The sequence below is a fragment of the Vidua macroura genome, chromosome 7 (genome assembly GCF_024509145.1).
Source record: "Vidua macroura isolate BioBank_ID:100142 chromosome 7, ASM2450914v1, whole genome shotgun sequence".
In the NCBI taxonomy this organism is placed as follows: Eukaryota; Metazoa; Chordata; class Aves; order Passeriformes; family Viduidae; genus Vidua; species Vidua macroura.
Window position 1 is genome coordinate 25,390,508 of NC_071577.1, and position 25,355 is coordinate 25,415,862.

Consider the following 25,355-nt stretch of genomic DNA (forward strand, 5'->3'; position numbering starts at 1 on the left):
GTATGTGGTGCTCACAAGATGGAGGCTCTTAGCTGAAGCAAAAGGTAGCACATTTACACAGTGCTTAAGATTTGTGCTTTTTTTCATCTTGCATTTGGTTTGGCTTTTATTGTGGCTTCATCTGTAGTACTCTGAGGTATAATATGCAATGCAAATTTTTATAATCCATGCTTTCTTACAGAGAAATTCAGATTCATGTCTGGAGAAACCTAGTGGTGTGTGGCTTCTGTAGTTAAACTTCTGTTTCTGAGTGAACATAAAAGGCTAAGAAGAGAACAAGTTCAGGGATTAATCAAATGGTTCATTGTGCACCAGTTAAAATGAGTATAAGACTGCACTTGGGAGCTTTTTCCATTTGACTCTTGTGTGGGTGTTTTATGGCAGGTGAGCTCCCTGTCAATAGATGTCACTATGCTGCAAGGATTGTGGTGATTTAAAGAGGACTTAGCTGGTAACAAACAGAAGACCCATAAAAGTATAAACTGTACTTTGTGATTCCTCAGGTCCTGCCAATTTCACTGAGATAACTAAAGATTTTGATGAGAATAAGGAAAACAAAACTCCAGAAGGCTCCCAAGGGGAGGTTGACTGGCTGCAGCAGTACGATATGGAGAGAGAGAGGGAAGAGCAAGAGCTTCAGCAGGCACTGGCTCAAAGCCTTCAAGAGCAAGTAAGAAATAATTTGCTTCCTTAAGTTGTCTTCTCCAACACTGGTTTCCTGAAAGCTAAAGGAAAAACTTGCATTCAGGCAGTAACTGCAAAGGAATTACTCTGCTTTTTTTGAGATAACTAGATGGAAAAATGTTTGAGTTTCTTCTAGCTCTGGTGTCAGTAGAGCAATGACACTGGATACATCTGGGCACATTTTGAATGTGCTTTGAAAACTGTGCATCTCATCACAGACCCACAGATTTCTCAGAGCTCCCCGTGCACTTTTTTGCACTGGTTTGTCACATTATATTAAAAACTATGATAACCTCAACTAAACTCTTCCTCTCTGACATCAAGATCCCAGCCCACCTTTAGCTTCTCTGGCAGTTTCTTGCAGTGTGTCCTGTCAAGACTCAGTGAAAGAGGCAGGTTTCAAAGCCAAGGCTAAGAATGACCATGTCAGGTCAGGCTAAAGATGAGTCTATTCTGGGTGTGTTTCTGGTGCTAGTGAGTAGGGGATGCTTAGTGAAGAATGTAGGAACTGAGCATTTATGTGATCCTTCTCTATTAGTAAAGTGGAAAAAGGATCCCAAATAATTTCATTGAAAACAAGTCCTTTAAATTAGGCTTGGAAAGAATGGGGTTCTTGAGTTGTGTGCTAACTGTCTGTATTTCCCTCGAATTGCAAGACCTGTAACTGATTTCTACAAGTTTAACCAAGCAGCAGAGAATAAACCAAGCACTTAGCCAGGTCTTCCTTTAAATAGGTGCCCTTGTCTGCTCTCTATTAATACCAAAGCTGTCATGGTTTTCCTTATGAGATCTGATGTTTCCATGGCTCTTGGATTTTTTTCCTCTCCCATTACTCATTATGAGGTGCTGGTTGATATGTTCCATGCCAGATGTAGCTTTGATTCATCAATGCTGAGTAGTTAACAAAGATTTCCAAATCCTTTAGAAGTAGCGAGATAAAAGGCCTCATACTAGTAATGTAAAACTGCCCTTTTAGTATGTTTCTGCTACAGTTCTGAAGCAAAAATCTGCTATTCTAATGATTTGGGCATGGAAATTCAGTAGCTGTGGTTATCTTGATTTGAAATACATAGTTGGGGTGCTGCATTCAGGTGTGCTGAAGGCACTCAAACCCTAAATTAAGAAGCCAGCTCATTAAATATTATTGACTGGCTTGCCGTAGCTCTGGGCTTTCAAGAGTAGTGGGAGGAACAGGGGCATGATATTATCCAAACATTTGAAGTTTGTTGACTTGAGGTTTCTTTGCTGCTTGGTCATGGTGATATTTTTAATACCTGGTTATTTAGTGATGTCATTTTGCATCCTGCCTTTGTGGATTGCACCTGTTAGATACAACCACTGGCTCCATTTTCAAATGGCTTAAAAATAACAAAATCTGTCAGGATTTAATGACTGTGTCCTCAGCTGGCTTTGGTCAGAAGTAGACTAAATTTTGCTGAAGTGTGAGGAGCTTTGTGTGTAAGTGACAGCTTTCCTGAGCACAGGGTTACAAATTCATTCAGATGCTTTTCAAATTAATGATCCAGGGAAAGCATTTGGTGTTACTGGAGACTCGCTCTGCTGCATACCAAACTTCAGGAGCTTTGACAAGCCTTAATGAAGGTTTGTCCCAGGTTCTGTTGCACGGGAACATTGGACTCTCGGTGGTTGCAAACATTCCTTCGCAGAACCTTTAATTTACAATGTCAAGTTTGTTGTAGAAACCAGAGCAGCACAGTTTCAATGGAAAAAGAGCACCACAAGAATTTTAAACAGTGAAATGTCTCAATGAGCTAAGTTTTGTTCTCTCCCCATTAGGAGGCACGAGAGCAGAAAGAGGATGATGACCTCAAACGAGCCACGGAATTAAGTCTACAAGGTGAAACTTATTTAAGTTCTTCCAGTATGTTGCTTTTAAGAGAAAATTGATATGTGTGTATGAGTGCAGCTCCTGCCTGTCAATAAGATAGCTGGGATTCATGTTCTTTTGGTGTGTGCTTTGTTGTGTTTGGCGCTCAAGGTCAGTTTTTCTTGTTCTTGGTTGTGGAAGCAAATGCCAGAAAAAATTTAAGCTGAAAAATTACTTACTTCAGTCTCTTGAGCTTTTAGTTAGATATAGAGATATATAGAGAGATATGTGTAATATATTATAAGCAACACACATAATATACATTAATGAATAATATTAATTTAGAGAAAGCACAGTGGATCTTGAAACTTGGCATTCCCAGCAAAGCCAGCATGCTAATGGCCCTAGTCAGAACATAAGGATTATTTGTTACTTGCTTTGCTATTTTAGGGCTGATTAATGAATGCCCTAGCCTTGCCTGGAAAAATGAATCAGTGCTGTTTCTATCAGATATAGAATGGGAGGGGGACAGACCTCACTGCAAGGTATAGCTGTTGGGGGTGAGGAAGGAAACCCAAAATGTGCTATCTGTCTCCTCCAAGTCCAGACAGTGCTGTAGGCCTCCTCAGGCACTGTTTAACATTTGTGTGAGGCTGGCATGCAAGTGATTTCATACAATCTGGCAGAGCAAAGCATAACTGAGAGAAAATTCCTGCTCCAAAGAGGGGAGAGGGAGGGATAATAAAGTATTGTGTTAAGATACTTGTAGTTGCTCAGGGCCTTTTAAAGTCCCTCAGTTGTTACTGGATGAACCTGTGTCAGCTCCTGAAGAGAAGTAGGGAGAATGCTGCTTAGGCATCCCTCCCCCTGAGCTCTGGCAGACTAAGTGACCAGTCCTTCTTGGGTTTTCCTTGATTCATATCCAGGAAGAATTCAAGGCTTTCATCCCCTTGATTCGCAGTTGCTTGGCTTAAACATGAGCATTTCCTTGCTACTGTCTTGTTTGTAAGGAATCAGGAAGCAGCTGTTCAAGGAGATGTACATCATCTTGAATGCAGAGCTGGTCATATTTGTCTTATGAGGGATCCCAGTGATGCCATGAGCAGAGAACCAGTAGTCATCCTGCCACCATTGGTGAAGTGGCCTTGAGCAATTCCTGTGGCAGGTGCTTCATACACAGACCTACCAAAGTGGCTGTGTTTCTAGGCTCTAGTCTACCCTACAGCCCAAATGAGTGTGGAAAGCAGCAGCAAAGGATTCCCAGTTAAGTAAGGAGTCATCTGTAAACTTCACAAGAAGATTATACTAATCCAGTGACTGATGATTTAACAGGACAAACAGTGTGAGAATCTCTTTGGCAAAACAACTCCATCACAGTTGGCGTGATAGTCTCTTGAAAACAGATGAGAAAAAATTCCTGAGCAGTGTCCTGTTAATCTCAATTTCTCATCCACCCGGGACTCCATAGCTTTAATTTAACTGGTGAAAGCATAGCTACTTCTCCTAATGAGAACTGTACGAAATCTTAAATTAGTTGGGTAGCTGCAGAACCCCGGGAAGTTTGGAACAGCATGTACAGGGAGCAGTGGTGCCTTCCGGCTCTCTACAGAAAGCTGCGTGCATTTTGCTCAGCCAAGCAAACTGGAAGTTCCTGTGGTGAGGAGCCTTCTTACCATTGAAAACAATGAAAAGATGCCTGCTGCCAGGAGTAGCATTTTGATGCCAGATTTAATTCAAAAATGCACTTTGTTAATGCAACTTATAGTTAAAACTGTAATTCATAGCTTCTCGTTGCAGGAACTCACAGCTCACTGACCAGACTGGCTGTCCTTCTTTTGCTGTCTGTCCTGTCTGCAGCCCACTGGTGCTCCAGAGCCAATTGGCTGTTAACTGCTCTTTTATTACCCAGCTGTCATTGCCATAGTGCCCTTCTGGGAAAGTATGAGAGAGACGGGTGCTAAAATTAATTCCAAGATACTTAACTGTTGTTCTGACAAGTTGGAAAAGGACAAGAGCTTTTATTTGGAAATTGCAGTATCCCCTTGTTTTCCTTAAAAATGAAGATTGAAATTTTTTTATGCCTGCTTGTGTGGGTAGATATACCTCAACCTGCTGTAAATTCGTGTGTGGTCCACAGCTTCTCATGCAGTTATCATTGTTTCCTTGCTATCTAGAGTTTAACAGCTCTCTCCTGGACAGTGTTGGCTCTGATGAAGACTCTGGGAATGAGGATGTTCTGGACATGGAGTATTCAGAAGCTGAAGCAGAGGAGCTGAAAAGAAATGCTGAGGTGTGATCCATGATTTCAAACGCCAGCTGAGAAATATAGCTGTTCTTTATAGTCTTGAAGGTAGTTTTACAGAGCAGGTGTAGAGGCTAGAAAGGTATTTTATGTTCTAAAGTGAAAACATGGAAAAATTCTATATGTAAGTCTTACTGTGTTACTTTAATTAAAAAAAAAAAAAAAAGCAAAGCAAACAAAACCCCCCCCCCCAAAAAAAAAAAATTAAAAATCAGCTGCAGAGACCTGAGTTACTCTAAGATACTCTCTTTAACAGTATTGTCAGTGAATTCTAGAAGTAACATTTCCTGGTCAAGAGAGTATTAAAAAATAACTCATCAAAAGCCATTGAATAGAAAGAGCATGTTTCCTGTATGCAAACAGGGTGTTGTCCACTGACATTACAGTTGCAGGATGAGAATTTGGGCTACATATCTGGTATTAGCAGTTGAATCTGTGTACCATTATTAATGGTATGTCTTTGATATTTCAGAAGTAAGCCTGGTGTTCCTTTTTGGCTTTTCTGTTTATTTGCTGGATTAATTCTGACATCAGTGGAAGTTTCTCAGGAAGTGGTTGTTTAGAAAACTTTGCAGTGTAGAGCTCATGTCAGCATCTGTTCTGAGGTCAGAGAGGCTCCTTGGCGTGCTCTTTAGCTTGCTGATAGATTAAATACACATTTCCCACTTCTGGAAGGACTCCTTGTTTGGTGTGAACCAGGGTGTCTGTTTCTGTAATCCTTCATTGGTTTGCAGCTTTGAATACAGTAGCCAAAGTTGATATCTCAGGTATAATTCATCTTGTCCATAAGCTATGTGGGGGGGAAAAAGAATGCCTGAAAGCTTTAATTGTACTTTTTTTTTTCCCCAGACAGGAGAGCTTCCTCACTCCTATCGTCTCATCAGCATTGTCAGCCATATTGGAAGCACATCATCTTCAGGTAAAAGATGCCACATTTTATTCTTCATCTCTTACCTAGCTTGAAAAATTTGTAATACAGGATTGCCATAGCATAATTATTTATAGGGAAGAATTCAGCCAGCAAAGCAAATCTTCTGTCATGACTTGCTGATGGGGGAGCAGGCTGGGGGATATCATGGTGCCTGACAACAGCACACAGGAAACTTACAGCTTATGGACTCTGTAGAATTGCTTGTGCTTGTTACCAGCTGATTGAGGGACCAGGATCTTAAGGGTCTTTTAGCATTTAAATCTGACATTAAATCTGACACCAATGTCAGATTTAATGCTAGGTAGCCAGGGTACCTAGCTAACCAGTTCACTGGCTGAAGTGTAGCATAGAAAGATGTGCAGAGAAGTTATGTCTGCCCCATTCCCAGAAGTGTTCAAAGCCAGGTTGGATAAAGCTCTGGGCAGCCTGCTGTAGTGGAAGGTGTCCCTGCCCATGGCAGGCAGTTTGGAACAGGGTGACGTTTGAGGTCCCTTCCAACCCAAACCATTCTGTGATTCTGTTGTTAAGGTCATTATATCAGTGATGTCTATGATATCAAGAAGCAGTCCTGGTTCACATACAATGACCTGGAAGTCTCTAGAACTCTAGAGACCACCGTTCAGTGTGACAGAGACCGAAGTGGATACATCTTCTTCTACATGCACAAGTAGGTGTCTTGGGGAATGTTGGTCCTAGAAATTACCTGCTGCTTGTGAGGAAGGGGGCTTCTCTTCTTCCTCTGGTCCTCTGCTGGGATGAAAATGTCTCCAGAATGACAAAATTAAAGTGCTCGGAGTTCAGAGGTGTGGGATTGTATGTCAATAATACATACATGTTTTAACAAGTACATTAAATTGTACTTTAAGAATGGGATTCAGTGTCTCAGTGCATGTGTTCCACCAGGAATCATAATGGAGCTTGGGTTTTTCCCTTAAGTGCTGTGATATTTGTAAATGCTCTTACCCCTGTTGTTGCAGCCATGGTCATCTCATGACACAGCCAAAATGAGATTTGTAGGTAGAAATGTTTTCAGGCACACAGAACTGAAGAAAGTTTGTGTCCTCATCTTGTGTGCTGCTGCTTGGAGATGTGAGATTAGACATCTCTCTTTGCCAGAATTTGTAATGCTTGAGTTTGTGGAGTAAATCCAGTTGCTGATTCCCTCAGGGCTATCTTACGTAATGATTTGTTGTTGTACAAAATTTTCACTGTTGGTCTTTCCTTCTGTTCTAGAGATATCTTCGATGAGTTACTAGAAACAGAAAAAAATGCACAGCCACTTAGCATGGAAGTAGGAAGATCAGTTCGTCAGCCTCTGTGAAGAGTAAAACACCTTGTTCCTCCTGAGGAGCAAGGAAGATTCTGAACTTGTGCCAGCCATGCAGGAGTAACAAACAGCTCAGGGCCAAAACATGAGACAAAAGGTAGAAATACGGGACGCTCGGTTTGTTGAACCATCTGTGCAAGTCCTGGGCCTGAACTTTGTGTTTAAACCTTGACATCCAGAGCACCCCTCCTGTGGTGAAATTTTCAATGTTTCTCAAATGATTTTGTCAGCATGGAGCCTTAAAGAGTTGTAACAAGCCACAAGACTACAGCTGCTCATAAACTGGTTTAAAAAATAGTGCAAAAAGAGACTCGACTTCAAAAGCCCATTCACCTGTGAGATGTGAGTGGCGAAAATTTACATATCACTTGGCGCTTTTGTTTCTTTTCTCCAAGAGCAATTTAAGCAATAGACTGTAACCTGGCGTGTGTTGTGTTAGTAATATTCACTGGAAAGCCAGATCACTGAGCAGGCTCTTGCCAGTCATCTGGCTAACAGGCATTTTGGAATCACTCAAGCTGATGCGTTGTGACATTCATGGGTTTGCAGGCACTCTGCGATTTATGTGCGGTTCCAGGAAACAAACTGTCGGTGCTGTGGAATGTATTGATACCTGGTGGCAGCTCTGTTGTTTTTTTACACCATTCACTGTCATCCTCATTTAGACGTGAGATTATACATGTGATTTCTTTTGTTTTACAAGTTCTGTTATTTCATTGCATTTTCTCCACGAGGTCGTTGCATCAGTGCCGTGTGGAGAGGCGAGATCTCTCGTTGGGTGTACTGTGTTTCACGCTGGAGTTGTGTTGCTTAGGGCTGCTCTGATGTGACTCTGGGAGAGCTGAGTACCTGGAGCAAACAGAGCAGTGGCAGGAGGTGAGCGACAGTTCTGGGAGGGAAAGGATGTTCTGGCATTACCCTTCCTGTGCAGCACCTGGCACTTGCACTGCTCTGTGGTTGAACCGTGGTCTTGCCATGGTCTTGTGTTACCCCAGGGTAAAAGGCTTTGTACTGCAGCCATGTCTCCATTCTCCTCTTTGAGGAGTGCAGGAGTGCTCAAACTGTGAAACTAAACCAGGTGGAAAGCTTTCAGAAGGCCCTTGCTCAGCATTAACAGAACATGGTTAGGAAGAAGTGATGCTATCTGGCTGGGTTTAGAAGCATGATGCTCCTTTTATAGCTTGTTTCAGCAATGGGGGGAGAAGTCTATTAAGTTCTTTTTTTTTTTTTTCAGCACCTTTGCACTAATTAGGCAGGGGCAGATGTTTCCTTTCACTGACAGGTACTCATTTCAGAGAAGTTGTTGCTGTAAGCAGAGTAGTTGCTCTTGTTTTGGCCTCTAGTTCTGATTTTTCAGCCTGAGTTTTAGAGATTAAAGACTTCTTTAAGGAAAAAAAGGAAGAAAATCACCTTTTTTGCCATTGAGATAGTTTCTGAGCTTTTTAAACTATCATTAGGAGTTTCTCAGGAATAAATTGGCTGCAGCAAAGCAGACAAAACCATCGATTTGGGAGACAGCAGGCACCTTTCACGGGCACTTCCACACTGGAGTTTATCTCGGCAGGGTGTGTCACTGCCATCAGGGGCCTCTTCCCACTTGTGTGCAGCAGCAGCGAGTGACAACATCGGTGTCCTCCCCACCCCGAGCACTTGGGGGACCCTGGTGTGGTGAAGACTGACGTCCCTCCCAGTCCCCAGGTGGGACGAGCCCAGGGGCCCTGGTCACGGTGGCATCTTCCTGGTCTCTGAGCCAGCAGCAAAGGCTGGGTTGTAGACATGCCAGAGTGTTTATCTGGTGAGATGCAGCCCAAAGGGGGGTGTTAATTTATTACAAAGCATTATACTTTTCTATTGTCAATACTAATTTTGGTCGAATTCTGGGCGACGGGAAGAGGTGGTGACGTGGGAGTTGTCCTTTGAACTGATCGCCCTGCAAATGTGATGGACTGCTCCGTCCAGAGGGCAAACCTGTTTTCCCCAAGCACATCCTATGCTTGTGCTGTAAATAACTGGTATACCTGTAGTATCAGAAGTCAGCTCTGCTTTTTTGGGTGGCAAGGTTGTTTTTACAAGGCGCTGCACTCCAGCTAATTTATAATAAAAGCAAACATAGCCTGATTTTTCAGTGCAGTAACTTTTGTTAAAAACCAATTTTGTTTGGATCAAGGTGCAAAAGCTGATGCTTGAAAACAGTGTTCCTTGTTTTCTGAAAAGTTCTTGCTTGTTATTCTAGTCATTAAGAATTTGCACACATATACTATAATTTAAGCTTTTTTGTTTGGCATACGGCAGCTCAGTTGCACCTTCACCCAGGCAGGAGTGTCCACAGAGCCCCTTCCTTGCAGAAGCCAGCTTTTTCCCTGCCCAAGAGCAGGGGGGAGGATGAGGTGTGTAATTCTCAAGAGATGTGCTGCCCACCAGTTGTGTCATTCCCACTGCTCACGCTGTTGCAGCAGCAAGTTCAGTAAGCCCTTCCATGTGGGATACCTGTCCCTGGGTATAGGTAGGTGAAGCTTAGTCGTGGGCCCTGAAGGTGTACTAGCTCTTCCTCAGTTAAACATTTACCCACTTCTGAATCAACCTAGTTTAGTACAAGTGTGATTCAGCAGAGAAACTCAAGGAACTCCCATCCCTCTGTTCCTTTTGTTGCTTCATTGTCTGACTGCGATAATTTGGTCTTGATTTACACCTCTAATCTGAGAGGGGCAGAAATTTCGTGTCACTGAACTGGAGCTTGTGTGCAGGTCCCTGGGGAGCCCTGGCCAGCAGGGTTGCACAAAGGGCCTTTGCAAAGCAAGGACTTTTCCCAACTGGAGCAGCAGAGTGGGACTGACGGGAAGAGAGCGCGGAGTTCTGCAACACCTGTGGCCTCAGCCTCGCCTTGCCCCTGCTCCGTGCAGCACAGATAAGATCGCTCGTGCATCTTCCTTCCTGTCCTGCATCTGAGGAAGGGCTGATTGCCAGCTCAGCACTTCCTGCTTCAGTTCACCCTGGCATGAGGCAGGTGGGGAACATCGTGGGGCTGGGAAAAACTCATCTGCTTTGTTTTAATGGAGCTAATTATCCCTGTAATTGCCCGCCAAAGAGAGAAAAAGGGGTGCAGGACCCCTGGCAGCTTCTGTCCATGTGGTTTGCTGTCAGACTCTGGCCTTGCTTCCTGCTGGCTTCTGCCTGCACCCTGACTTTCTGGTTCTTTACACTGTTGATGTGGAGCAGTGCTTTTCTCTGTGTTTTAGCAGACCTGTTCCTCTCTATTCTTTACAGTTTTTGCTCTTGGGTTCCCCCTGCCCGTTTTTAAATGATGTGTAGATAGATTTTTGTGAAATTAAAACCTCTTTATTAACCCTCTATTGATTTGGAATCTTATTTCTGCTGGCTCTTGATGGGCACTGCACCTCCACCTCCCCTTTTGTATTGGGACTTTGCTCGGTTGCCTGGGAACATCCTGTGTGTGCTTAGTGCCCCTCAGCACATGTCCATCCTGGCTCCACTGTGAGAGGTATGTCCCCCTGGGGGACACCTCAGTGCCTCTCAGCATCCCTGTAGAGCCCAAGTAGAAGGGAGACGCCCTCCTCCCCTCCTGGGTCCAAGGACAAGTAATCCGTGGTGTCTGTCCCCACAGGCAGTGTCCCCTCATTTACCTTTGGTACCACACGTATTTACTGCAGTTCAAGTGATAAGGCAGGGAGTGGCTTCAGCTGTATACTGGACCTTTAGCCCGGAGCTGCAGGTGCCTGGATGGGAGAGTCCTGGCTCCCTGGGCATGCCCAGCCTGTGCATCACCTCTGAGCACAGCGAGGTCAAAGGAAGGCCTCAGGGAAAAGGAGTTGAGGGTCGTCCCTTGTGCTGCTGGTGCCCAGTGAAGACCTGTGTCTGTGTGCTAGCTCTTAACCAAGTAACGCGCACACCTGGGGCTGGGCCTTGGGGTTGGAGGGGAGAGACCACAGCCCTGTTTTTCGAACTTATTTTATTTACTAAAGAGCTGGGATTGTCCCTGTGCCCAGGCTCCTGCCCTAGAAGAGTCCTTTGTCCTTCTTGAGCTTCTGTTGTTTCCACAAGGGCAGGCTGCTGAAGGCAGAGCGGCTCATGCCAAAAACAGCCTGGAAGTCCGCATTGGAGAGGTGGTCCTGGGGCCAGAGAAAGGAGGCTGAGCTGAAGAACTGGGAGGGGCTTTCCCTGTCTCTCCCTCCAGCATCCCCCTGGCCTCATCTTACCTCCTTCCTGCTGGGATCCACACCCCGGGGCAGGTCCTCGGCTGCGGTGTTCACCAGCACATCCAAGGGGAAGGTCTCCAGTTTGGCGGGGACAAGGGTGGTGGAGGCAGTGAAGACCTCTTGCCTGGATGTGAGCACCTGAATGGGGGGTGCAGAGTCACATCAGGGCCTGGCCCAGGGATGGAGGCACCAGGCTGGCTCCAGGTGTCTGCTCACTGAGGATCTGTGCTTGCAGCTCCTCCTATCACCTGCCAAGGGGACAGGAGGGCTTTCTGTGCCCCCACCCAGCCCAGCTGCCTTTCTCCTTGTGCCACTTACTGAGGTGAGCTGCCCAAGGCTGCTCTCATCACCCAGCTCAGCTCTCAGCGTCTCATAGGATTTCTTGTCCTGGGAAGGAGACAAAAGTGCTCAGCCCCTCAGCATGCCCAGGGGTCAGGCCAGCTGCTGCCCGCACCCTGGAGATGCTCCTGGGGCCAGACCCACATCTGGTCCCTTCTGCAAAGGGACTACCTGGTCTTTCAAGCTGCCCCCCCCATGACTCACATCCCAGTTGAGAGGGTCCCAGGCCAGGAACCAGCCGGTGAAGGTGGGGGGCTCATAACCCTGCTTCACCACAATGATGGGGGTGTCAAGGTCACGCCCACTGGGGTGGCTCCGCAGGTACTCCTGTGCCATCACTGCTGCCGCCTCCTTCTCTGACTCATTGGCGCCTTTCCCAAGCCAGAGGAAAACCTGCAATAAAGTTACTGTGTTCACAGCTGGGGTGAGATGGAGCCCTCTGGGGCCGTGGTTGGAGGCACATGGCCTCTGTCCATGGGGAAGGACTCTGGGAGTCCATCCTCAGCATTCCCTCAAACAAGAAGGCCGGAAAAAAGCATCGTGGGACCACATATAGGCAGGTTTCCAGCCTCCCATCCCACCAACTGTGGCTGATGCAGGTCCTCCAACCACAGGAACATCAACTTGTGGGATCAAAGGCCTGTCCCACGCTCCACGCTCCCCTAGCTCACCTGGTCCCAGGTGTCTAGTAGGTAAACATCACTCTCCTCCAGGTCATCCTGGGTGAAGTCTATGATCTCTGTGGCCAAGAAGGTGCCTGTCTTGTTGGAGCACTCAAAGAGTCGGGGGGGCACAGAGGGGTTCTCCTCCTGCAGCCTGAGAGGGGTCAACATGATGGGAATGAGGCTCACCCTGCTGGGGGACTGGTGGCCCATCTTACCCCTGGCCATGGGTAGGGACAAGACTGGTACCTCTTGCTACTGGCATACTGGGACTTGCCCCCCAAGGCCAGCCAAAACTCAGGTGTCTCCTGTCCTTCTGCAATCACTGGCTTCTCCATCTTGGAGATTATGTCAGCCACAGTCTTGGCCATCTCACGTTCATCCCCACTGCAGCCCTGTCAGGCAAGCACAGCTGCTCCATGACTGGCCCAGGCCAAAGAGGAGGAAGAGGAGGTGGGGACAGTTGTCTTGGAGGTGATGGCACCCATGCCAGTGCCCAGCAGTACCCACCTTCCCATACCAGAGGTAGCAGCAGCTGGGGGTTTTGAGCACAAAGACATCATTGGAGTTGAGGGACGAGGCACGGACAGGCACCTCGAAGGCCTTGGTGTTGTACTCGTTGGTGCCATGCACTTGGAAGAGGCGGGTGGAGGGTGTGGGCTCTGTGCTGCCTGCCCGTGACGTGCCACCCTGGGGGACAGGGACAGGAGGTCACCACTGCTACCACAAGCTCACTCACCTGCCCATGCCCCAACATCCCTGTGCTCACCGCATACACCACCATCTTGCCCTTGAAGATGGCCATCAGATGGGCCGGCTCCTTGCCCATGGTGACGCGGATCTGCACGGGCTCGTTGTTGTACTTCTGGTCCAGGGCGACGGCTTGGTAGGCAGAGGCGGCCAGCTCATCTGTGCTGGCTTGGCGGCCCTGGGCAGGGCAGAGGGGGCTTAGCACCCATCACAGCCCCCCTTGCCCTCTTGAGAAGTTCTGTTCCCAAGGGGCAGAGCACCCCCAGTCCAGGGAGGTACAGCCCTGTTCCCCACCCATGGGGCAGTGACCTAGAGGTCTCACCTGCCAGATGTAGATGATGCGGTTCACCTTGGGCCCCACAAAATAGGTGTAGAGCACCAAGTAGCAATCCCCGCCATAGAAATGGCCCAGCCACTTCTTCTCTACAGGCACCAGCTCATTGTTCTCCACACGCCAGACCTGGTGGGACAGGGATATACTGCTGTCAGAGCTGGTGCATCCTCCTGCCCTGTAGACCCTGGACCCCACAGCATCCCCTGGTATACCAAAGGTGGTACCCGAGAGGGTCATACATTCTTCCATGGCCACCCTACCTCTACTTCTCCAGATCCATCATCCACCATCTTCTGCTGGGCAGCCATCTGGGGCTTGGCGTGCAGCGTGGTAGCGTCAAACTTCACCTGCTCCACCTTGGCTGTGGGGAAGGGCAGAGGCGTGAGCCAAATCCCTTCGAGTCACAGGAGCTCCCCACAGCCTGTCCATCCCAATCCAAGAAGTCCTTCCATGTTGGAAAGAGACACTCACCCACTTTGCCCACAGTGTGGGTCTTGCCCAACCCACTGGTCTGGTTGGGAACAGTCCATTTTTGGAAGAGCTGCCTGAAGATGGCCGACTCGGACCCATCATTCTCTGTTTCCACGCTGGTGCTGTCTGGATAGTTCTTGGCTTTGATGAAGCCCTGGTGGGATCCAAACACAGAGTGTGGGCATGGAGTCCCTGGCACTCCAGGGAGCAGTCAGGCTATCGCATAACAAGCCCCTAACCCAGCACCCACCAGCGCCCTGCTCATCGCCTGCTGCTTCTCCTCCTTGTTGGCATTCTTGCCCTTCCAGACGAAGATCTTGATACCTCCTTGATCAAGAATGTAGCAGTCCTGGAAGAAGGGGCAACAACAGAAATTAGGACTTTAGGCAACTCCACCAAATTCAGCCTTTGAAGGATTAAAGCTGCCAAGGAAACTGGGCACCCCCAAGCATCCTGTGGGTAACAGACCTCGTGCAGGAGCATGTCTTGAGTTAGGGGTCGAACTGCCACTTCCTGTATGATCAGGTTTCCACTGGCATTGGAGACACTGACAGGAGAAAAATAGATGAAAAAAGGCTTAGAAACTGGGTTGGAAAACCCCTTCCCCATTACAGGGTGGTAGGGTTTAGTGGGGCTGTCCCCTCCCCATCCCCTTCCCCAACCAGATCACGACACAGGTAGTACCCAGGGGCTCTCTGGCTGTGCCATGGTGGCAAACTGGTGTGCAGCTTGCCCTGCCAGGCAGCTCACTCATGGCCACAAGGAGGGACAGAGGGGTCAGATGTTATGGGGCCACTGAGGCACATTGCCACAGCAACCAAAGGTGATGCTTGCACGAGCATCTCTATCGGGTACCAGTCCTCTTGGCAACTGGGATTCCTCTTGCTCCAATGGCACCCAAAGGACTTATCCCTACCCCTGCTGTAGCTTTGACCCTTCTTGGTGTCTGTCCATGGGGCTGGGAGTTGTGGGACATAGCAGAGATGGCTGCTGGCTCCCTCTGACACCATGGAAAATGCCCCGTGCATAACCCACCCCCTACAACTCACTGGTAGAGCTTGAGGGAGGATTTGAGTGTCTGGTCCACTTTGACATCAGGGATGGCCGGCTGGATGTCCCTCTTCTCACCCAGCACATGCTTAAGGACCTTCATGAGTTCTGGTGAGGCATCCTCATCCTCACCATCCACTACGCCCACCTTGGCACGGCCCCCACGTTCCCGGTCCCGGATATCCTTGGCCAGGGTCATCGCCTGCAGCCAGGGGAGAAGGGATAAGCCCACATGAGGGAGGGGGTGGCTGGTGACCTCCCTTCCTCCAGGAGGGGACCTTGGGACCCCCTGGCCATACCCTCAGCCTCTCGTTTCGGTTGCTCTCAGGGCCGTTCCACTGGATGATGAGCTGGCCCAGGTCCAGCAGGAATACGTCTCCTCTGTTGAAGCTTTTCCAGCTCATCTCCACCTGCAGCAGGACGGGATTAAGAAGGGTGGGTGTCAAGCAGCAGAATGCCTGGATCCCCATGGCTCTGCAGCCTCTCTCACTCAGGAACATAGGTCTCCAGCCTATATTCCTCCTCGCTACCCTGAGAGGGGCTTTCTGGGGAGCAGTTGCAAGGCAAGGCAGCATCATCCCACACCCACTGTGTGCCCTGCTTGAAGGCAGCTGTGTCTGGGGGGAGCTCTGGCCTGATCCCGATCCAGACTCCAACACATCCCATGACTCACCTCTCCTGCCACCACATTCTTCTTGCCCTTCACATGCAGCAGTCGCTGGACGTGGTAGGTGTTTGTCTCCACATGCTTCATGCCTGAGGCCACCCCGCCCTTCTTATAGCTGGAGGGGACAGACATGGTGTCAGCCCTGGGTCCCCTTCCTCAAACCACTGGGGTCTCCCTCCCACCTCTGTGCACAGGGAGGTGTTCGGGATACACACACGTGGTAACAGATAGATGGAGCCCAGCTCCAGATCCTCCTTCTTCCTCCCCCACCTCACTGAGACAGAGCTGTCCCCATCCCCACTGGGGATGTCTCCACAGGACCCCTCCCCACTGTCACCCACCACGGGAACAGGTCCCAGGGGTGACCGACATACATGAGTCCCTGCTTGAAGTAGGCGCGGAAGGTCTCGCTCTCATGTCCCTGGGCCTCGCGGTGCTGCACGGCCACGGAGCCCAGGTGATCATCCATCTGGGTGGTGTAGATCGCGGCCGCCCCCTGCTCATCCTGGCTTGACTCCTTGCCCAGCCAGTAGTGGATGTCATAGCTGAAGTTGCTCCCGGACTTGCGCGTCTGCAGGACACCGGTCCCCGCTAGAAGAGCCCCTGTGTCCCCAGGCCATGCTGGCCACAGACATCCATCCCTGCACCCAGCCCCCTGAGGGCAGAGCCCATTCCCAGTTCCTGTGTGACCCCTGACTGCCCTACCGACAGCAGGACGTAGCAATCCCCCTCGTAGAAGTTGCCGTAGCTTTTGGTGGGCACAGGCACCATCTCCATGTTCTGTAGAAGGAAGGGAGACATCAGTCCTGGTGGGGAAACCCCCAGCCCAGCCCCAGGCACCCCACTGCCCCCAGCACCAGGACCTGCTGGGTTTAGCCCTGGATGCTGCACTGAGAGCCCCAAACCCAGGTACTGAGGACACAAAGGGAAGATCTTCCCTCACAGAGACCCCCTCCCCCCAAGGCAGCGACAATGATGTGTCCCCATTCTCACCTCAATTCGCCATATCTGGATGCCTGGCGTGGTCTTGTTCAGGGTCCTGGAGACTTTGGCGCTGAGCTCCACCATGGTGACAGGTACCACAGGGACCTGCCAGCATTGGCAACACCCTCGTTAATGGCAGGCAGTGTCATTAAGAGCTGGGACACAGCCAACCTGCTGTGCCATCTGCTTCCCTGCTTGCTCTGCAGAAAGGCCAGCTGTAAACCCATCCTGTACAGAGCTGCACAGGGCAAGGGGACCCCAGCACCACGGTATCAGGTCTGTGGGCACACAGGTGGGGCTGCCGTCCCCTCAGTTTGGTTGGCACTGCAGCTAATGAGTCCGTACCAGGGTACAGGTTGGGAAGGTGCAGGGTCCTATAAGTGCCCCAGTGCTCTGCCCTGCCTCCAAGCATAGGACATGCAGTGCAGGGCACCCACAGCATAGCAGCTGCAGCTGGGTGACACTGCTGCACGGTGGCCTGTTCCTCCCCAGGACCAGCAGGAACTGGCCCTGCTCAGCCTTGTCCTGGCACGGCTTGGCATGAAATGGAACAGCATGACATGGCCACTGCTTACACACACAACACACATAGATACACACAAACTCACTGCCTGCTTCAGACTCCCTGCTTCCAAACCCCCCAGCAGATCCATGCCTCACCAGGGAGGGCACATCCTGGCTCCACAGGGGTGCTGAGTGCCAGTGCTGCCAAGGTTGTCCACAGCCATCTCTGCCAGGCTGATAGTGCTCCCCTCAAGCAGGCAGAGGGGCTGAGTCAGGCAAAGCCACCCTGTGCTCCCTGGCTAGAGGCTGGCAGGGAGTCCTAGCATTGCCCAGATGGGAGGTCTCTGCTTCCCAGCCCTGTGAGACCCCACCTGGCCCCACTGTGCTGCCCCACAAGCACCCACATCCCCTACCTCAGTCCCAGGGGAAGCATCTCCCATAGCACAGCCCCAAGATGGGGCTCAGGTGGATCCCCAAGCCCATCCCCAGGCTAACCTGATGCCAGGAGTGATGGTGGCCATGAGACATGCTGTCCACTCCATGCCCACCCTCCCCTCAACCTACCCCAACCCCTCACCTTCCCTGCAGAGCTGGGTGCACAGGTGAGCGTACCTAGGCGGAGTGCTCAAGTGCCAGCACCCAGGAGACCTTTGTTCCCTCATGTCTCAGCCTTTGCTCACCATATAAGGGCAGGGACAGCCCAGAGTCAAGGTCCCCACAGCCCTCCAGGACTTTATGGCACCTAAGAGCCCCGTTACTCATGGGGTGTTTCCCCCCAGATGCTATTGCACCCTGCCCACAGGTTGGCTCTGCCCAGGGTGGTTCCTCTGCCCTCCCCAGGCCTCTTCCCCTCTTGGCCCCTGGTACTGAGTCCATGCTGAATTTTTTTTCTTTTGCACTCCACCAAGAAGTTCTATAAAGTGATAGCGATGGGCTGGACCAAGACACGTAGGCATCAGCCACAAGCAGAGGTGCCTTGATGCCATGGGGATGGTCTCTGTTCCTCATTCCCCAGACCCTAAAATCCCCAAACCCTCCCAGACATGGAGCACTAAGACCATGGAAATGGGTTTTTTTTTTGGTGCCTCCTCCTCCAAAAAAGGTTCCATGAAGTGACAGCAATGCAGCATCATCTTCCTGGGGCATCCCCGTCCCACTCCCTACCTGGCACATCACCACCCTGACTACGGGACTGTCCCCAGGCTGTTTCACACCCCAGCTGGAAGCCAGATCCCTGGTCACTCCTGGCTTTGCCTCCCTGCCTTCGGAGTCTCCACAGCCCCAAGATCCTCTTGGGAATGGAAAGGGGATACAGAGATGGGACATGGGGCTGGGGCCTGGGGAGACAGGACAGGACATGAAGTGGTGGCACGGCTAAGCCCTATGCTCTGTCCTATGCCCCCAGAACCCAGTCCCAAGGGTTGGTATCTGATGATGCCCTTGATGTTGGCAGAGAGAAGGGACTGAAGTGGCTCCCAGTCCCAAAGGTGGTCATAGGGAACGACCACGGCGTCCACAGAAGTGGGAGAGGCAGGTGTCAGCAGCAGGCAGGTCCCCGGGCCTCCTGTCCTGCTCTTAAGTCTTTCCCAGCCCTGCAGGATTGCTGCAGCTTTATCTTGGCTGCCCTGCTGAGCCAGCAGTCCTGGCCAGCAGTGCTGCGGGCATCCTGCAATCCTGGCCTGGCCTGGGCTGCAGCAAGTCCCAAATCCTGCCTGACGGTCCCCCCTGCAAGGATCCCCAAAATGATGAGACAGGCTGAACCAGGGCAGAGGCTGCGTCAGCCGCAAACAAGGGGGTGTCCTGATGCCACAGGGGTGGGCTCTGCTCTGCCCTCCACTCCCTTGGCTCCCAAACCCTCCAAACCCTGCCATCCAGCTCCTACCTCCTGCACCCCCCACGAGTGTCCCCGTGGAGCCCTTACCTGGCTGCAGAACCCCCAGTGGGGCTGAGTTTGGGGTGGGGTGGAACACCCGGGTGGCCGCTGTCACCCTCTGCTCAGTGGCCGTGTCCCAGGGCAGAGTCTGTCAGTGTGGCACAGGGGTAGGGGACCCCTCGCAGGCCCCAGCGGGCTCACCCCCTCTCTGGGCCCCCCAGCCGGGCCACTAATGAACTCAGTAATTAGTGCAGCCATCAGGGAGGACAGAGATTTCATTAATGAGGGGAGGCACAGGGCCAATGAGGGCATGGGGGAGGGGGGCAGCTAAGAGACATTCTCCCCAGGAACCCAGTGCCTGCATGTTGGCAGCAGACTGCCTGGGATGGCAGGGAGGGGGTCACAAGTTGTCCCCCAGGTTCCCCCCAGTCTATATGGGGAAGGCCTGACACCTTATTTGGAGCAAACTCATTTGAAGTCTCAAAGCTGGGAAGGGGGCACAGGCCATGTTGGTAAATTTACCCTCTCCTTGTTAAGGGGCAGGATACCCATCCCTGTGGCACCAGGGGCCTTTTCCCAGGAGGAAGGGGGAGGGAGTTTGGATGGAGGTGCCAGGGCAGCCTGGGGGGGCTGTCCTCCAGTGTGAGGGTGTCCCCTTGGCACCAGGCACCTCAACCCTGCAGTCCAAGGGTGCTTCTCTGGCACTGACCTACAGCATGCCCCTCTCCCAGGGGACTCAGGGGATCCCGGGGGCTCCGTGTCCCCCTCACTGTGTGCAGCCCTAGCGACACACACGTGATGTGTACCCGTGCCCACACATACACACACTCAGGACTACGCTTTCCAAGATGGTTTGACAGCTTTAATCACATGAAGGCACTTGGATCTGGTACCCCAGCCCTCCCCAGACCCCCATGCTGCCTCTGCATCCCCCAGACCTCCCAAAGGTGCCCAGGGCAGGGCCATACTCCTCGGATGCCGCAGCACCCACAGGCACTCGCTGGGCAGCGGCTGTGCTGGCGCCCTTTGACTTGTCTAATATAAAGTGCTGAGTTCAACCCTCCTGGCAGGGCAGGATGAGGCCTGGGGCTGGCAGGGATCCAGGGAGCTGTGCTGCACCAGCCCCCAGCACAGGGCAGCGGGTGTGGGTGGGGCTGGGGGGCCCCTGCTTACCCCCGGGAGCAGGGCAGTGCCGGCAGGAGCCAGCTGAACAGCACCGGAAAGCTAAAACCCTTCACACCCACCCCCCAAATACTGCCCCACTCCCTCACTCCCTTTGCTGGCACAGCGGTAAAAAGGCACCCATGATTTTTTGGGAAACCATTGCTTTTCCCTCTAAAAAGATATGAGGCATTGTCCATATTGTGACATTAAAAAAGGCCTGGCTGAGCTCAGCCCCCCCCAGAAAAACCCTCCCTGAGAGCCCCCAGATCCTCAAAGCTGGGGGACACCCTGGCACAAGTCCAACCCCACGGGGGTCAGGGTAACCCCAGGCTATAGGGGAGGCTGCAGTGTCCCCCACCCCCTCCCAGCTGGGGGACTGGGGCTGGGGTAAGGCTGGGAGGGGCACATTAAGGCTGGTATGAGGGTCCCTCTCTCCCAGGACTAGCAGCCTTTGGTGAAGCTGCAGATGGATATGGATTGGAGGGTGTGCCCCCCCCCCACCACGGGAGGGGACTCTTCTGTTGGTGACTGGAGTGGCTCCCAGTGACACAGTATAACTGGAGAGGGGGGAGGCCACCTCACCCCCAAAATGAGAAGAAACTGAAGTTGGAGGGGGCGAGTAAGGACCCCCCCCCCCCCGAGGCACTCCCCTTGTAGGGCTAAGGGGGAACAGAGACTCGGTGTCCCAAGGCACGTGGGAGGCATTTGTGCCCAGGGGCTCAGCCCTGAGGCTGGGCTGCCCCTGCAAAACACAACCCCTAGGTGGGGGCAGCAGGCATGAAGAGAGGCAAGGACATGCCCCCCACGAGGTGGTCAGCTGCACCCAGGGCAGAGTTAAGGGTATGGTGGCAGCCCTATGCACCAAGGCCAGTAAGACTCCCTGCGTTTTTTGGAGGGTGACAAGGTGTTACCTGTCCTGTAGCCTCGGCAGATAGAGGCCAAGGGCTGCCAGCCTCCCAGCAGGCAGTCTGGATGGAGGGATCCAGTCCTCCCAAAGGCAGTGGAAAGCAGCAGCTGCTGACCCCACCCCCCCTCCCCAGTCGGGGGACAGAGGGGAAAAGGACCTGAGAACCGTTTTGTGGAGGGGGGACACAGGTTGGGGGGGGAAGGAGGCAGGAGCTGGACAGTGGGGGAGGATGGGACCCCCTCAATAGGTCCTCAGCACAGCAAGGCAGTGGATCACCCATGGACCCCCCTCTCTGAGAAGGGGGGCACCCAGCTTCCTGGTGGGGGCACCCACATCTCCCACCACCAGCAGGCACGGAGGGCACCCGCACCCACTGGGGCTGGGGAGGATGATGCGGGGCACACCGGGACCCTCCCTCCCCCAAAATAAGGCACCTGGCTCCCCCGGTGGTGCCCCTTCGCAGCACCCGGAGGGTGGGGGGGCCATTAGCTGTTAGTCCGCTGCTTCTTGAGCACTGCATACACGTCCTCCACCTTGCTGAGCCTCTCGAAGAAGGGCAGCAGGTCCAGCAGTTCCGTATCCGCCATGTTATCGAACCAGGAGGCCACCGGCACCTGCAGGTGGCACAGGGGACAGAGTGGCACAGGGGACAACACTGAGAGAGGGTCCCTCATCACATGACCTCCACACGCCGCCCAGCCTTGCCCTGCGCGTACGTACGGCATTATCAGGGTGGAAGATGTAGGATGCGGGCGAGTTGTCCACGATGATGATTCGACGCAGGTCACGGCCCAGGCGGCTCAGGTCCTTCACGTAGTTGCCGCGATGGAAAACACAGGATTCCCGGAAAAGGCGCGCCCGGAAAGCCCCCCATTTATCCAGCAGATCAGCCACAGGGTCTGCATACTACAGGCACAGGAGGGGGATCATTATGACACATCACACCACCCTGCCCAACGCACAGTGACAATGGCATCCAGCTCTCCACTGGTGCCAGGTCTCACTGTGCCTCAGTTTCCCTGGGCAGTGCCTTGAAGGGGCAGGTAGGGAGGCTGCCCAGTGCTGGTGCTGCCTGTGGGTACACAGGGGACAAGAGGCCAGTGATGCCTGCAGGTGGGCATGCAAGGGAGCTGTGCCACTCTAGGGGTGTCTGGGAAGGGCTGGGCGATGCCAGGGCAGGTCAGGGGCACCCACCTTGGCCAGGCTGGCAGTGAAGAGCACACACTCGAAGAGCTCGCCCATGCGCTGTAGGAACTCGTCCACGTGCGGCCGCTTGAGCACGTACACCTGCGGGCACGGACAGAGGGCAGCGCGCTGCTGGCACCGGCCGCGGCTCACCCAGCGCCCCCATGTCCTCCCCAGGGGATGCCTGCGGCTCCACACCCAGCCAGCGAGCAGCTCCCTGGCCACACCTCTCGGGAGCTGCCCGTGTGGGCTGGGGGATGCCACAGCCCCACAGGAATGTCCAGGGTGAAGTGTCTGGCCGGCTCCAGAGCCAAGTAACCGAGAACAGGCTGACTGCCCAGACCACAGCCTATCCTGGATTACTTGAAACTGGGGCTGGCCACTGCAGGAGGGCAGCATGCCAGGACACCCCTCACCTCCCTGCCCTGCAAAGGAGAGGGGCACCCACCTCTGCCCTGCAATGTGCCAAAGCTGGCACCTGATACTCCCATTACCCCTTGGTGCAGAGCACTGGGATGGCTTCCAGTCCTCGGGGAAGTGGAACAATGCCCCCCTCCCACCAGGCACCCACCCCGCTGTTACCTGGTGCATGATGCCATCGATTTCCACAGGAATGATGAAGTCTGCGTTGTTCACTGGCTGGGGAAGGGCACACCAGGATGAGCACTGGGCACGCCAGGCACCCCCTGCCCAAATGCTGCCTGCTCTATGCTCACTATGCACCCCTGCCAGCCCAGCAGCCCCCTCACAGGGACACCCCTACCGACCCAGCCAGGCTGTGCTGGGTGCTGGGCATCACTTTGTGGGAAAAGGGTGGCAGAGCGGGTGGGGGAGCATGTGGGGGAGAGGTGTGGGGTGGGCCAGGGTATCCCCCACCTTGAAGGAGCTGTGTACCAGGGTCTCATCCAGGTCGATGACCACGCAGAGCTTGCTGGCGTCCTGTGGCTTGATCTCGGGCAGCAGGTGCTTGACAGCAGCCTGCAGCAGGGGGACACGGGTCAGCAGGGTATCCACAGGGTGGCCAGAGGGGGCACTGGGAGAAGTGACTGTTCACCCCCCCGGTCCTGGCCACACTGGGGAGGAGCAGGGGATGGTAGCCCATTGTTCCAAGCTGGGGGTGTGGGGTTACCTTGGGCAGTGCCCCGTTCTCCTCCACCAGCAGCGGTGCGCCGGTGGTGCCAGTGCAGGGCTCCCCTTCATCGCGGCACAGGCAGCAGAAGAGGGACTGGAGAATGCTGCGGCTTCGAGGCTTCTTGGCAGGGGTCTGGGTACCTGCGGGAGGGCAGAAGGGGGGTGAGGGGTACCCCGGGGTACTCCCAGCACAGCACTGGGGGCGAGGTGAGCCATGTTTGGATGTTGTCCCAGACCCCCCGTGCCCTTATCAGACCCCGACACCCATCCGGTCGGCCTTCCTGCCCTGCCAAGCAACGGTGCCAGGGCAGCGTCGCTGACACGAGCGCTTGGTGACCACCCAGTCCCTCACCCGGCACATCCCATTCCACGAGTGGCCCCCGTGGGCCCCCCTGCGTGGCCAGAGACCCTACAGCAGGGCGCTGGGCTGAGCGCGGGGGCAGCCGTGGGTTCGGGGCTGTCCCGCCCGGGGGGCACAGCCCCACTCGGGGGGGCGGGGGTGGACATGGGGGCGGGGTCTCCGAGGAAGGCGGGGCTTACGCCCGTTCTTTTCCCCGCCTCCAGACAACTCCCTCGTATCATTGGCCGACTCGAGTGCACCGGAGGCGAGACGCCAATCAGGACGAAGCGCCCGCCCCTGGGCGCCGTTCCCGCAGCCCCCATTGGCGGAGCGAAGGGAAACTGAGGCAGAGGGGTTGCCCCTGCTCACCCCATGCCCCAGGGGCAGCGCGACGGCTCCAGCGGCCCCACCGCTCCCGGGGCCGGGTCCTGCCGCGGCCCGGGCCGGGGTGCACCCCACCCTGGCTGTGCCCCTCTTCAGACGAGCCAGGGCCCCGAGCCCTGTAGTGGGGAGCCCGTAGGGCACGAGCTCCCCCCACTGGGGACGGGGCCCGTTCCCACGTTTACTCCTCCCGGCCCTGGTAGCTTCCCAGGCCAGGAACACGAGCATCGGCCCCCGACAAACCCCCTTCGCGGGGTGGAGGGGACGCGGGGAACGGGATGCCGGCATGCAGCAGGGCGCTCGGCTCCCTTCCTGCCTCAGTTTCCCCGCCGGCGCTGAGCGCACCTCTCGCCCGGCTCCGGAGGAAACAGCGCAGATAATCCGAGCAACGCCCCGAGCCTTCCAGGGCACCGCCGGGCTCCGAGGGCCCGGACCGCGGCCCCCCGCGCCCGGGCGGGTGCAGACAGCCCCGCTCGCTCCGAGCTGCAGCCCCAGCGCATCTCCCCAGCCCTCGGCAGCGGGATGCAGGGGGGCGGGCTGAGGCGGCGCGCAGCTCATCACACCCTCCGGGAGCAGCCCCCACAGGCCCCCAACCCCCCAGGGACCTCCCCCTCTCCCGCACAGGAAGGGGGTGAAGGGGAGTGAAATCCCCCTCCGCGTTACCTTTCTCCTGAAGCGGGGCGCTCCCCTCCTCCCTGCTAACCTGGGCGATGATGGACTGGTGCTCCATGGGCGCCGGGGAGGGGGGGTGGGAGGGGGCGGCCCCCCCCGGCGCGGCCCCCGGGGGGGGAGGCGGGGCGGGGGCCGGCGGCGGCGCGGGGCGGCGGGCGCGGGAGCGGCGCCGCGGAGGAAACTTTGTTACAACATGGAGTTTCCTCCGCCCGGGCTGGGGCTGCAAACATGGATCCCGGGCGCGGTTTCAAGGAACCCCTTAAAAGGGCAACGACGGCGGGGGGGGGGGCCCTCCTCCTTCTCCCTCCTCCTCCTCCCTCCTCCCGGCACCCGCGCCGCCCGGGAAGAGTGGGGGTCCCTAGGAGGGACACCCCCCTTGTTTCATGGTGACCGTGCAGCGATCCCCGACACGCCGCCGGGCTGTCCCACACTCCCCCGCCCCGAGTGAGAGACCATGTAGAGGGGATCAGTCCTGCTGTCGCCCCGCATCCAGCTGGCAGCCCGGGGATCCCTCTGCAGCTGCCCCCGGCATATGTCCACGTCCCGCCATGCTGGGTGTCCCCTGGAGCAGGACCCTGAACTAGCGGCTCAAGGCTGGGGGGTCCCCATTACCCCCCGAGGGCACATCCCGCATTGCCTGCCCTGGCCAGCCCTG

The 25,355-nt window shown here is 54.0% G+C and overlaps 3 protein-coding genes across 3 annotated transcripts in view; 1 reads left to right on the forward strand and 2 right to left on the reverse strand.

The window, feature by feature from the left end:
* USP37 (ubiquitin specific peptidase 37) overlaps nt 1-10,420 on the forward strand; it is a 33,241-nt gene extending 22,821 nt beyond the window's left edge. Inside the window, exons 19-24 of the mRNA XM_053982618.1 lie at nt 504-670; nt 2,482-2,542; nt 4,687-4,802; nt 5,664-5,733; nt 6,274-6,412; nt 6,979-10,420. Of these exons, the coding sequence (XP_053838593.1) occupies nt 504-670; nt 2,482-2,542; nt 4,687-4,802; nt 5,664-5,733; nt 6,274-6,412; nt 6,979-7,066 (641 nt within the window). The 3' untranslated portion in view covers nt 7,067-10,420. The remainder of the gene's footprint in view (nt 1-503; nt 671-2,481; nt 2,543-4,686; nt 4,803-5,663; nt 5,734-6,273; nt 6,413-6,978) is intronic.
* Nucleotides 10,421-11,060: 640 nt separating this feature from the next.
* VIL1 (villin 1) lies at nt 11,061-16,640 on the reverse strand. Its single transcript, XM_053982297.1, has 19 exons — nt 16,553-16,640; nt 16,265-16,339; nt 15,934-16,130; nt 15,566-15,674; nt 15,192-15,302; nt 14,892-15,094; nt 14,311-14,389; nt 14,093-14,191; nt 13,843-13,996; nt 13,632-13,732; nt 13,360-13,497; nt 13,057-13,215; nt 12,798-12,977; nt 12,537-12,682; nt 12,297-12,441; nt 11,830-12,018; nt 11,605-11,673; nt 11,287-11,424; nt 11,061-11,199 (listed from the first exon to the last, which is right to left on the reverse strand). Exons 1-19 carry the CDS (start codon nt 16,625-16,627, stop codon nt 11,086-11,088), a joined length of 2,481 nt encoding a protein of 826 aa, XP_053838272.1. The 5' UTR covers nt 16,628-16,640; the 3' UTR covers nt 11,061-11,085.
* Nucleotides 16,641-19,770: 3,130 nt separating this feature from the next.
* CTDSP1 (CTD small phosphatase 1) lies at nt 19,771-24,841 on the reverse strand. The gene is made up of 7 exons (XM_053982926.1): nt 24,692-24,841; nt 23,306-23,448; nt 23,053-23,154; nt 22,759-22,815; nt 22,186-22,278; nt 21,712-21,897; nt 19,771-21,605 (listed from the first exon to the last, which is right to left on the reverse strand). Exons 1-7 carry the CDS (start codon nt 24,756-24,758, stop codon nt 21,477-21,479), a joined length of 777 nt encoding a protein of 258 aa, XP_053838901.1. The 5' UTR covers nt 24,759-24,841; the 3' UTR covers nt 19,771-21,476.
* Between the last annotated feature and the right edge of the window lie 514 nt (nt 24,842-25,355).

Bases quoted from the DNA above. Each gene is read 5' to 3' on its own strand.
- VIL1 (XM_053982297.1), bottom strand. From the start codon at position 16,627: ATGGTGGAGCTCAGCGCCAAAGTCTCCAGGACCCTGAACAAGACCACG. The intron at 16,131-16,264 runs GTAGGGCAGTCA...GGTGTCCTGCAG, and splicing joins ATTGCTACGTCCTGCTGTCG to ACGCGCAAGTCCGGGAGCAA. The intron at 12,019-12,296 runs GTGAGCTAGGGG...ACTTTATTGCAG, and splicing joins TACTAGACACCTGGGACCAG to GTTTTCCTCTGGCTTGGGAA.
- CTDSP1 (XM_053982926.1), bottom strand. From the start codon at position 24,758: ATGGAGCACCAGTCCATCATCGCCCAGGTTAGCAGGGAGGAGGGGAGC. The intron at 22,816-23,052 runs GTGGGGGATACC...GCCCTTCCCCAG, and splicing joins TGGTACACAGCTCCTTCAAG to CCAGTGAACAACGCAGACTT. The intron at 22,279-22,758 runs GTAACAGCGGGG...CCGTGCCCGCAG, and splicing joins TCGATGGCATCATGCACCAG to GTGTACGTGCTCAAGCGGCC.